The 12,648-nt window shown below is 45.7% G+C and overlaps 1 protein-coding gene across 1 annotated transcript in view; it reads right to left on the bottom strand.

Moving 5' to 3' along the window:
• Positions 1-11,392, bottom strand: part of POLA2 (DNA polymerase alpha 2, accessory subunit) — a 29,240-nt gene extending 17,848 nt beyond the window's left edge. Inside the window, exons 1-11 of the mRNA XM_081174097.1 lie at positions 11,176-11,392; positions 9,686-9,810; positions 8,635-8,720; positions 8,012-8,069; positions 6,650-6,756; positions 4,693-4,886; positions 3,699-3,787; positions 2,917-3,072; positions 2,271-2,333; positions 1,998-2,040; positions 782-906 (exon numbers count right to left, since the gene is read on the bottom strand). Coding sequence (XP_081030223.1) covers positions 782-906; positions 1,998-2,040; positions 2,271-2,333; positions 2,917-3,072; positions 3,699-3,787; positions 4,693-4,886; positions 6,650-6,756; positions 8,012-8,069; positions 8,635-8,720; positions 9,686-9,810; positions 11,176-11,272 — 1,143 coding nt within the window. The 5' untranslated portion in view covers positions 11,273-11,392. The remainder of the gene's footprint in view (positions 1-781; positions 907-1,997; positions 2,041-2,270; positions 2,334-2,916; positions 3,073-3,698; positions 3,788-4,692; positions 4,887-6,649; positions 6,757-8,011; positions 8,070-8,634; positions 8,721-9,685; positions 9,811-11,175) is intronic.
• Positions 11,393-12,648: the final 1,256 nt, after the last annotated feature.

Here is a 12,648-nt window from a genome sequence, read left to right as displayed (position 1 = left end):
TTGGATCTCAGTGTCCTATATAGAGCAGAGGTCAGGGCCCGAGGGCCAAATGCACCCCCCTGCCTCTTCATTTGGCCCTCAGGACACTTCTCGAGGCCACATCCTCCTTGAGTGTTTTGCTTGGCTGAAATGTAGCCTTAAGAGCTTCACCCATTGCTCTGCCCGATTTTTGCCACCAGATTCTCAAACCTTTATTGACATATGTACAAGATTCCAGTAGGGTTTAATACAAAAATAAAAAATAAAAGAAAGAAAAAGAAAATCCTGCATCTAACACCTAAGTTAGTGTTGTATAGCATTCACGAATCCTCATTGCATGTTGCAGAAACCTAGCTACTATCTCCATCTTAGCCCCATCCTGAGTAAACATAAGGAAGGCTACCTTGCATTCGCTTGAATGCCTCTCCCTGCTAACAACCAACCGATTAATGAACTTAGATCAAATTGTCTGATACCAGGGGCAGTTCGAAACAACATGTGCAACTGATTCTAGTTGTGTCTGTCCATAGCGGCAGAGTCTCTCTACGAGTGGAGTTTTCTAGAACCTCCCCCATAGCACTGCCAAGGGCAACACATTTCGTCTCGCAAGCATGTAGGCCCTGTGTTGATTCAGGCTGGTCAAATGGAAGAGAAACGACGCCATTGGCTGTCCACCTTGCCCACCCCTTGGCTACTATTGTTATGTGGCTCCTGGAAGTTTGCCCACGAGCGAATGAAACCCCCAGGCTGAAAATGGGTCCCCCACCCTTCTATAAAGCAACCACAGACGCTCGGCCCTTACCAGAATGCAAACATCTGGCTTGTCTCTATTAATAACGTCTATCAGGTCCAACATGGGGTCGTAGGTGATGCTGTCCGAGGTGGTATAAGGACCACAGGCAACGAGGACCATCTGCAGCTCTGGACCTGAAAGGGTTAATGGGCTTTGAAAACAGGAACTTCGCTTCCATTATGAACCAACCAAGTTCCTACACTGAGCAGATCCTGAGCTATGAATTCCATACAAGAGCAGAAACAGGTACTGGATACAAAGTTTTATCTTCCATTTGTGGGAGAGGGGGACAAATTAAATTGCAAGTTTCTAGTCCTTAGGGTTGCATGCAAGAAGGTGGACAGGAGGGCGGGTGATAATCTCAGGAGCCAAACACAAGAAGCCAATGAGAATTTCAGCGAGGTACTCTAACTGGATAGGCATATACCTATCCAGTTCATAAAGAGAAGTGAAACTGTTTCCCTACCCTTTTAGGGGATGCCGTGCACTTGAAGCTGAATGTTGGAAGATGCAGGACTGTCGTGGAGGTGCCATGGAGAAAGGGAACAGACCCTGAGGCGGAGTGACATTTTTCCACCTGGCCCAGGAGGGCGGGGCTCGGACTGACTCCAGCTACAGAAGCTGAGGTTGCTGAACAGACTCTCAGGCTGGGGTATCGTTTAGGAGATTTTTTTGTTGCTGTTACTGACATTTTTTGGTATATTTTTAGATCTTACTGTGGTGTACTTTTTGATGTGTTTTATTTTTTGTTTATGACTACTTCCGGTAATTATGTGAATCTTTTCATGCTGTAAACTGCCTTGCGCATGGTTTTAACTCTGGAAAGGCGGCATACAAACAAAATGGTGATGAATTTGGGGAGTTAGAGCTGGAGGACTGTGACGAGGGTCTCCGTGGGATGGGGATAGCAGATTCTGAACCCCAAGAGATCCCTGATCCCTGGGAGGGTCCCAGCAGGCTAGAGGGCAGAGACCTGCCCTCTGAAAGAGGCTCAAGGTAGCTCTCAGAAACACCTCCTGTTACCTCCCTGACTCCTCAACTTTTCCAGCTGAGAAGCTGCTTCTGGAGTCTGCTTCTGGTTGTAAGTATCACGTGGGGGCTGGCTGCTGGCATGCGGCCCCCAGACTGTTGCCCATGAGGTAATGTGGCCCTCAGGTTGAAAAGCTTTCCCACCCCTGTTTTGGGCAAGGTTGAGACTCTCTTTGAAGCACTGGGTCTAGCTTACCTTCCGCTTGATCCACAGGCTGATAAAAAGGAAGCGGTACGCCCTGGGGGGGGGGAGAGGAAAATAAGGGGGGGAGTTAAATGTGCTTCCATCTTCCTTTAAAAAGAGAGAAAAGATCCATATCTCCATGATGCTTGCAACTCTCTCTCCCCCCACCTCTCTCTCTATACCAGGCCTCTGCAAATAATGTGGTTGTGAGAACAGAATAACCTGACTTCAAGGTCATGAAATGTGGTAGGGAAATGCATTGAAAAATTAAAAAAAAATTATCACCTCATAAAGCTTGGATGCAACCAGCCTCTCCCCAGTACTGTTCATGCCTTCCATAACCACAACCTGGAAGATGTGAGGGGGAAATAAGACAGGCAATCAACGTCAACTTTTGTTTATTTTCACTGCAGGAAAGAGACGGTGGCAAAAGCAAGAAACGCGTTCACAATTTATTTACTTTTCTCAAGGCAGGCAAGTCTTCTGAAAGACAAATTCATGGGCGATTAGGCTTTGAATGGCTACTAGCCACAATGGCTACGTTTCATCTCCACTGTCATCTTGGCTGTGAGTCCTGGAAGATCTGCTCCCTGCCTTGCAGGCTTGTTCCCACCTGGCCTGGGAGGGAAGGGCCCAGACTGACTCCAGCTACAAAAGCTGAGGTGGCTGAACAAATTCTTGTGCTGGGTAATGTTTAGGGTGTTTGGTTGGCTGGGGTGGGGGGTTAGTTGCCATTATTGACATAGATTTTTGGTATCTTTGTTTCAGATCGGATTATAATTTGGGTGGAAACTGTTCAGCTTGACTGTGTACTTTTTCTGTTTTATTTATTATGACTACTTTTGTCCTCTGTGAAAAGGTGGTTCATAATTTAATAAATTATCATGAACACACACACACACACACACACCCCACTTCCCAAATGCCTCACCTGTCCTGGGAAGAGCGAGTACTCCTGGAGTTCAGATACATCCACAGGTACCAGGCCTCCGGAGGAGTGCTCCTGATCCCCTTCCAAGATGACGGACTTGGCGTTCAGCTTCCCGTTGGAATCGCAGCCGATTTGGCCCAGGACAGTGACTGGCTCCTTTCCCAGCATCATTCAAAAACAAACAAACGAAGGAACATTTTTTTTAAAGCACTAAAATCCTGAGAACAGCATATCTCCATGCTACCAAGCGGTTGCCTTAGAGTCCATCAGATCTAGCCAACACTATAGGGCTGTTGTGAATAGAGAGGGGGAAAGCGGTATAACTTCATGGGCCTACATTAAGGAGAAATTAGTTTGATATAACCCAATAAAGTCTAATCTGGTTCACAAATTGGAAGGATAGCAATCCTTTCCTCCCCAAACAGGACCAGCATGGTAATGATAAGCTAACTGATGGCACTGAGTGGGGCCAGCGATCAGGAAAGCCACGGTGTTCACAAACTCCCGTTCAGCCCAGCCACGTCTTTACCTGCCCCACAACAGACATCAAATGTAGAGTGTTAAGGGCATGGGCTTGGCAGAAACGGCCTCACTGGCCAAATGGAGAGGCCTGGCAGTGACATGGAGGCTTGGAAACCTGAGATTCTCCACTGCTAGTTTAAAGCAACTGTTTCTCTGAGCATGTGCAGAATGATCACAAACCCCACTGGACAACTTTAGATATACTCACCCGTGTAAATAATTAAGTTCTAGCACCCGTAAGATATTAGCACAGAGGTTACCTGCACAGGGATGATCAAAGAAGAAAATTCTTCTATTTTGTAGTGTTCCTTCAGTGCCGCACCAAGGTCTTCCATCTTGCAGGAAAGCACTTATTTCATTTTTAGAGGGAGGGAAAGAGGCAGATAAAGATTGATTGAGGGCGAGATATAAATAAAATTTTATTATTTATTTATTTATTATTATTTGTATTGTTATTATTGAAACATTTTTATTACTATTTCACTTTATATTGTATATAAAACAGAGAGAACAATTGTAACAACATGCAAAAATTAAAAGATGAAAACGAAAATAAACAGAATAACAAAAGAGATCTATTCCAAAAGGGAAAGTACCGTATTTTTTGCACCATAACACTCACTTTTTTCCTCCTAGAAAGTAAGGGGAAATGTCTGTGCGTGTTATGGAGGGAATGCCTGCGGGTGGCATGCCTACGGATTTTCCTCCTCTAAAAACTATGTGCGTGTTATGGTCGGGTGCGTGTTATAGAGCGAAAAATACGGTATTTTGTTTGAGGATTGATGTTTTGAAATAGTATTGTATAGTTAATTTCACTTCATTTTTGTTCATGCTTTTGTTTTTCCTTTCTTTTTGTTTTTATTTCCTCTTGTTATTTTTTTGCTTTGTTTCTTTGTTTTCTGTAATTTGTTTGTTATGTCGAGTCTTGTTTGTATTTGCCCAAAACTCATTTTTTTAAAAAAATTAAAAGATGAAAACTGTAAAGTAGGCATGCAGAAGGAGTAGCTGCACTTGAATTAAAATAACAAAGTCCAAGTAAAAACTATCAACATTGTTAGATCATCAAGTATAGTTCCAGACTACACCTTAAGCTGGCCTGGTGACATGCAGGCAGTTAGCGCAGATCCTAAAAAAAACAGGAGTTCTGCAAGTACCTGTCAGTGCACCAGCAATCACATTCTGCACTAGCTGGATCATGTCCAGTAGGTTTTCAATATACAGGTAGAAACAGATAGAGGGTTTTCTAAAAATTACCTTCACGGTTATCCACAAGTTCCTGGAACATGAATTTGTAGGGCTTGGTGAGGGAATCTTGGGGGGAATGGAAGAGGTTCACAGAGGTGCCCAAGCCGCCATTTCCCCTCCAGGAGGTTCCCTGCACAGAGCCGAAGGAGATGACAACCTCTCCGCGGTTGCTTCGAGAACCATACTTCTGTGAAGGGGTAGCCCTTGAGGGGTGGCAAGCAAGGGGAAGAAGAGAAACAATTTTTTAAAATTCAGGAAAACCTGGTCACTTCCTTGATTTCAAGATCAATATTTTACAAGTATTGCCCAGTGTTAAATAGTTTTATCCAATTGCAACTGGGTCTTTAATCTGGTAAAAGGTAAAGGTAAAGGGACCCCTGACCACTAGGTCCAGTCATGGCCGACTCTGGGGTTGCAGCGCTCATCTCACTTTATTGGCCAAGAGAGCCGGAGTACAGCTTCCAGGTCATGTGGCCAGCATGACTAAGCCGCTTCTGGCGAACCAGAGCACAGCACAGAAACACCGTTTACCTTCCTGCCGGAGCAGTACCTATTTATCTACTTGCACTTTGACGTGCTTTCAAACTTCTAGGTTGGCAGGAGCAGGGACCGAGCAACGGGAGCTCACCCCGTTGCGGGGATTCGAACCGCCGACCTTCCGATCAGCAAGTCCTAGGCTCTGTAGTTTAACCCACAGCACCACCCGCATCCCCCTGAGTAATCAACAAAAACCTTAGTAGGGGTATGAGATGTGAGGCATTTTTTTTCCTCTGGTATGATACTGCAGAAAAGGAATGAAACAAAAAGTAGAACGGAAAATATGTCTTTAACAGCAGCTTGCACTGTATTTAAGTGTCTAAACAGATGCACCATGGTTTGTGACTGACTAACAGGCCAAGACCAGGAGCTATGGTTTGAGTTTGCGCCAACTAGAACTTAGTATCACATCTGAAGGGACAAACCACTGTTCTGTCTCTGAAGGCCGCAGTACCTGAAGCATTAAAGCAGGTGGTAAAGAACACACAAAAAAGAAGACAACAAGCTCAGAGCCATTGTTTCCTCAGTATGTTGTTGGAAGCTCTGAACCATGGCTTGGTTGCAGCCAATTAAGTCAGGCTCAGAGTGGTCCTACTGAATTCAATGGACTTTAAAGTTATCAGGTTTTATCTTCAATTTAGAGCAGCACTGTTCAGGTGCCCAGCCTGAATGTGACTGGAAGTGCGCGAACCAACTCTCCCTGCACGCTAGACACAGCCACTCCAATTTTTGAACGTTTTTGGCATGAAAGTCAAGGTGCAACCAGTACAGAGGCAATATTGGGGGTGTGGCTCCCATGCATGCACCCAGCCCCCCTACACACATTAAGCCTCCACCCAGCGACATTTCCCAGTGATTTCTGCAGCAGAGATATGGGCTCTTAAACCAGCAGTTTAATGCCTGTGGTGCAGATATGCTGCTACGAGTTTGTTTTAGGGCTGCAGCTAGGATTAGGGTTAGGATTGCCCTCTTATTCACACACAATACTAAAAACTAGTTTAGAAAACACACATTCTTTTTCTAGCAAGGCCTTTCCCTGTAATAAATCCAGCATCTAAAACAAAACAAAAAAATCCCAATTCATCCAGACAAGTTGGCACACCAAGAGAACCTCCGGCAAATTCAGCATGTGGCAAATCAACCCAAGGATCGGCACAGCTAGACATGCATCACGGTCAACCAGCAAAGTGAAAGCAGCAGTTACTGAGCCACTGTACCAAGACTTGGTTTGCTGCACCTCAAAGCTCCACCAGAAATGGGTCCATTTTCAGCTGCAATGCATTTGTGCAGCAGCCGAAATGGGCCCTCTTCTTTAAGGACACTTTGACATCTCTGAACAAGAGGCAGGTTCCGAGTCCTTCAGAAAAGCAACGCTGGCTTATCAAAGAAAGAGGTGGGCCACACATTTACGGGCTGTGTCAAGGCATACCTGGGCGAGAAGCTGCTGGGGGAGAAGGCCAGGCGGGGACTGCAGTTGGAGAGAGTCCGCTTGGAACGCGGGTTTTCCGGTGTGGTTATCACCCGCTTCTGAGATCCCTGCAAGACAGTAAGTGGTAGAGCAGCTCAGCCTCACAGAGAGCCTTGTTGGAAGCACAGGAGTTAGAACATTGGTCCATGTAGCCTAGTACTGTCTACACTGGCTGGCAGAAGCTCTGCAGTGTTTTAGGTGGGGGATAATTCACAAGTCTACCTGCTTTCTGTCCTGAATCTCCCATCATCCAGCATCACTAGGCTCTAGTGTTATATGAGAGGGGGAGAAAAACTGGCTCTACACTGTACATCGTTTGTGTTTTCTCACCTTCCTTGCCTTTTTTTTTTAAAGAAAAACTAAACTAAAAACATCTGGCCGGCTGTTTTCTGCTCTGATTGGCAGTAGCTCTCCAGGGTCTCAGAGGAAGGTGTCTCCCAGTCCCAGGTGAAGAAAATTCAGGACACACAACGGAAGTCCTTTGCACAGCACACAAACTAGGAAATTTGCTCCAGCGAAAGGCAGCGAGGGCCAAAAGAGGGGTAGACAAATTCTTGAGTCGGTATAGCTCAGGTTGGTAGAGCATGAGACTCTTAATCTCAGGGTCGTGGGTTCAAGCCCCACGTTGGGCAAAAGATTCCTGCACTGCAGAAGTTGATCCCTTCCAACTCTGCAATTTTGTGATTCTATGCAGCTAATCAGTGGCTACTAGTCACAATAGCTAATCCAAGTTCTCCTTCCGCAGTCAGAGGCAGTATGTCTTTTGCTACCAACTGTTGGTGCTGTTGCACTCAAGTCCTGCTTGCTATAGATATCTGGTTGGCCACTGTGAGAGAAGTTTGCACCCCATTGTTAGCTCTACTCAGAGGACACCCAATGAAATTAATGAGCACAACTAACTTGAGCCCATTAATTTCATTGGGTCTACTCTAAGTAGAAATTAGTTGGATACAGCCCTGGGTGCTGGATTTCTAGATGTGCCCTTGCCTTACCCCAGTAGTGCTCTTATTGATACAAATCAATATAAAATGCAAATACAAATATACCATACAAAAATTGTCCCAGCACAAAAGCAGGTCTCTGCCTGACAGCTTAGAGAGTTGACACAAGCCAGAGAGGATAAACATTGGACTAGATAGATAAATAGTCTGATGTGATTTAAAGGTAGCACAGAGGCAAGGCACCTTCTTTGAATGCAGGAGGTCACAGGTGCACGCAGCTTTCTAAGTTGCAATGTTCCTGCATCAGCCTACGTGTGCAAGATGCGTTGTGAGCTCGTACCTACGCATGTTCTTCAGAACTTCCTTCCTTCCACATACTTACTTTTGATGGCGACGTGTAGGTATCTAGAAGGTTTTCTTCCTCCTCCTCTACATCGAGACTAAGAAGAGTCAAGGGAGCCAAACACACACAGAAAATGCATAAGCTAAAATTACATGAGCCATCGTCGCTCACTGGTTGTCTGACCCCCATTGGTCCCACCCAGGAACAGCCAGTGGCAAAGCATGATGGCAGATGTGGTCCACGACCCATGGGGTGCTATTGCACAAGGTGGAGAAGACTACATAGAATCATAGAGTTGGAAGAGACCACAAGGGCCATCGAGTCCAACCCCCTGTGGAACATAGGTTACGCTGGTGAAATGCACTTTGCACATGTTTAGATGCTTCTCCTCTTCAGTATTAGTGTGCCTATTTCAAGGCAGAGCACAGAAATCAGTCAAGGGCTGAACCCCATAATAGCAGCCACCACAAAAAGGGGAAATTGCTCCAATTCACCCCATTTTTAAAATTAGATTTTTTCCTCTCACCCAAACATTAGAAGACAACAGTGTGGTAACAGAGAGACAAAGCTTTCATTTGATTAGTTTTACCACTAGGGCGGTTTGCTGCCATGTTCAAAAGGGCCTCTCCATTTGAGTCACGCTCAGCTGCTTGGGAGGATACAGTTCTTGGATGCTGTTGACATCTCTGATTTTAGGGTAATGGCTCTCCTTCCTCTTCTGAGGTTTCGTGGATCGCTTGTGCAGCACCTGAAAGAAGAACACGAGCAGTCGAAACCCCAGGGAAGCAAACACCTCCCAGCATCACAACACTTTTGGCTTAGCCGGCACCAACAGGGCAGACATGGGCACTGCTATGTGCATCAGTACCTGCTATGGCACCTGTAAATATCAGCAATGAAGAAAAGACTGCTTGCTCCTCCTGCAAGTCCCATTAAACATGCCCACATTTCATTGGATGACACCCTCCCTTCTGTTCTGAACAGAGAAGAAATGGAAAGAGCATCTCTCTATGAGCAAGCACCTTTCCCCCATGCACCTGGACCTGGCAAATTTCGAACGCTGACCCTGACTTAAGGGACTGGATCCATAGGCTGGCTAGCACTGCTACTGGTCATTCCCCCCCCCCCGCCCCTGGCCAGCTTAAGGATCCACTGCTTTTGCCACTGCTTCCTAGCAGATCCTGGCTCCCTTCATCCTTCCTGTGCTGTGATGACTCTTCTTCCTAATCAACCATGGGGCAGTGACAGCATGAGATGGTCCAAGCCTTTTGTAGTCTTCCCTGCCTTTCTGCTCTGCACCTCTAACATCAAGGGGAGGGGGTAGCAGTAAGGGGTGGGTGGGTAGGCGAGCAAAGTGGGCAGGGGCGGCAACCTCTAGCAAAACAGTCATAACATGAAACGTTAAAAACAAATTGGCATGAAATGTATCAAAATGTAAGTAAAATCTGCTGTTTTAAAATGAACATACACGGTTAAATTGCATGCAAGATGGCATTCTAAAAGTTTTTAGCCAGTGCCAAAAACAGTACAGCCCAGGAGACTGCCTAACATCAATAGGCAGGGAGTTCCAGAGGGTAGGGGCTGCCGCCTATGCTCCATATATCGTTCTATCCACTGAATGCACCATAGCGGAACTGCCTTTATAGTGGATCTACCTCAAATAGGCAAATCAAAACCTCTATCTACCGCAATTCCTTCCAAAAGCTCACTTACTTCATGTTCAAAGATGTGCAGGGACTCTGCCGTAAGCTTAATGAATTGCTTCGTTACAGCAAAAGCAATTATTTCATTTGCAATCTCGTTTTCTTTCAACCTGTACAACGTGCAAAGTTCCACCACTACAAGAGAGAAAGAGAGAGAGGAGTTATTAAACAGCAGTAGTTTATCAGTTCCTCAAGGACATCCCTCTAACAGACAGCGAGATCCACCTCAGTGAAGTGTGATGAAAAATTTCCACCATTAGATTTTTCTGCAGAAAACCTTCCAGTTTTTGAAATTGTCTCATGTAATCAATGAACAGAATACACACAATCCAGTCCAAAATGGGCAATAGAAACCATACTAGTGAAATCTAAAATCAAAGTTTAAAAATATATTTATAACTTTTAGCACCTTTGTTGTTTTTCTTAAAATCTAAATAATTGAAATCTTTTACATTGTATTCCATTGAAATGTCAAAAAAACAGTTACAAGTATTACAATAAAAATAATTTCCTGGCAAATTTCCTGGATTTGTTTGAATATAAGATTTAAAGCACATTAACAGTTCAACCCTAATTCCCCTCGTCTGATTCAGGAAGGCAACCCTTCACCATAAGGCCCCAGGGCTGGGTTACAACGATATTTGTTGTTGTTGTTGTTTAGTCGTTTATAGTCGTGTCCGACTCTTCGTGACCCCATGGACCAGAGCACGCCAGGCACTTCTGTCCTCCACTGCCTCCCGCAGTTTGATCAAACTCATGCTAGTAGCTTCAAGAACACCATCCAACCATCTCATTCTCTGTCGTCCCCTTCTCCTTGTGCCCTCCATCTTTCCCAACATCAGGGTCTTTTCCAGGGAGTCTTCTCTTCTCATGAGATGGCCAAAGTATTGGAGCCTCAGCTTCACAATCTGTCCTTCCAGTGAGCGCTCAGGGCTGATTTCCTTCAGAATGGAGAGATTTGATCTTCTTGCAGTCCATGGGACTCTCAAGAGTCTCCTCCAGCACCATATTAAAGCCAGCCAAAAACAATTTATTAAGGGGCAGCATTTCAAACAGGCAAAGCTCACAGCCACATTCTCCTGTAGACAGCAGCTACGAGAGTCACACTGAGCCTCCACATTCAGGGACAGTCTACCTTTGAAGACCAGGTACAGGGAACAAACAACCGTTTCCTTCAGGCCCTGCTTTCCCAGAGGAATATACAGCAGCTCACTCCTGGAAATAGGATCCTCGGCTAGACGGATCTTCTGGCCCGATCCAGGCAAGTCTCATTTTAAAAACTGCCCATCTCTCTGAATCCGCCTCCCTCTTTTCCCCATATCTTCTTCCATCCCCCAGAAATCCCCCCCAAGTCCACCGCTCTTCCCCACATAGGCAGCCGCCTGCTTATCCCAAATTAAGCCCCCTCCAAATAAAAAGCTCCTCAATGAGAACTAGCGCCCTTCCTAGTAAATACCCCCCCCCCAATTTATCGCCTTCGCCGTTCTATACGCGGCTCACATTTGTCGGTAAGGGCAGCCCCGTCTTCACCCTCCTCCAAGTCCAGCCCGAAGAGCCTCAGCTCAGCCAACACGTCCTCAACTACCAGCGCCGCCATCGCAGACCTCCTTTCCCGCCACTTTTCTTGGCGGGGTAGGCGGGGAGCGCGCAGCTATTCCGTTATTTACGGCGCCACTTTCCTCGCCTGCAAGAAGAGGGAAAGAGCAGGAAAGAGCGGGAGGGGGCGGAGCTTCAACTCCTGAATGGGCGCATGCCAGTTCTACATGAATGGGAGGAGGTTGCAGAGGAGCATAGAGATGTGTCGTCGTTGCTGCTGCTGTTGCTTGGAACTCCTAGAGTGGCTAAGAACGCCGGGATACCCTTCGACGCTTTGCGGAGTGAAAAAAGGACGGCTGCTTTATAAAGAAGGGTTCTTTTGCATGGCTTTGATTGGCCTGCGCCGTGTAATTCCCTCCCTCGCCCCGCCCCTTCTGCGCCAGAATAAACAGATCTCCTGCTTTTTATAAACTCAAGTATTTTTATTCCCCGCCAAATTAAATAACAGGTCATCATCGGTATCATTCTGATACCTCCCATTACTTTGTGATGGTAAAGCCTTCCCTGTCTTTAATGCTGTATTTTGACTTAATTAATATTTTGACTTAATTAATTAATGAATGGTGGCTGATGAGGGACGTTGCTGATTGGGCTCAAGCTCAGCAACCCTGCAATGTAGTACGGTGGGATTATTCTCACATTGGGGACATCATCATCATCATAATTTTATTTATACCCCACCCTCCCCAGCCAAGACCAGGCTCAGGACGGCTAACACTGAATATGAATACAGTACAGTAAAAACATTTTTTAAAAAAACAAAACAGTTGATTGAAATATAAATCAGAATACAGCTTAAAATGCAGCCTCGTTTTAGAGGTAGCCCATAGATCAAAGCCATAAGGGGAGAAAACATCAAATATTCACCGGGGCCAACTATCCATGCTGGTCCTACATGGGCCAGCAAAAAGAGCCGAGGGAAAGTTTATATACAAAATCCCATATAAGGGGTTCCATAAAAAAAAAAAAATGGGGGGGGGGTTAGACTGAGTCCAGTCCAAAGGCCAGGTGTAACAGCTCCATCTTGCAGGCCTTGCGGAAAGATGTCAAATCCCACAGGGCCCTGATCTCCTGTGGTAGGGCGTTCCACCAGGCTGGGGCCAGAGCTGAAAAGGCCCTGGCCCTGGTTGAGGCCAATCTAACCTCCTTGGGACTTGGGACTTCCAAAGTGTTGTTATTTATGGACCTTAAGGTCCTTCGTGGGACATACCAGGAGAGACGGTCCTGTAGGTACGAGGGTCCTAGTACCTACAAACTTATCTGCCCGATAGATATGTTTTGGATATGTAGAGGTCTTGATATATCGGCTTTTGGGTTTTAGGGAGGAAATGCATGGCTTTGTTTCATTTACTTATTTTTTCATTCTTTAGTATTTTT

The sequence above is a fragment of the Podarcis bocagei genome (genome assembly GCF_964188305.1).
Source record: "Podarcis bocagei genome assembly, chromosome: 16".
NCBI lineage: Eukaryota > Metazoa > Chordata > Lepidosauria > Squamata > Lacertidae > Podarcis > Podarcis bocagei.
This window is presented reverse-complemented; position numbering and strand designations above follow the sequence as displayed.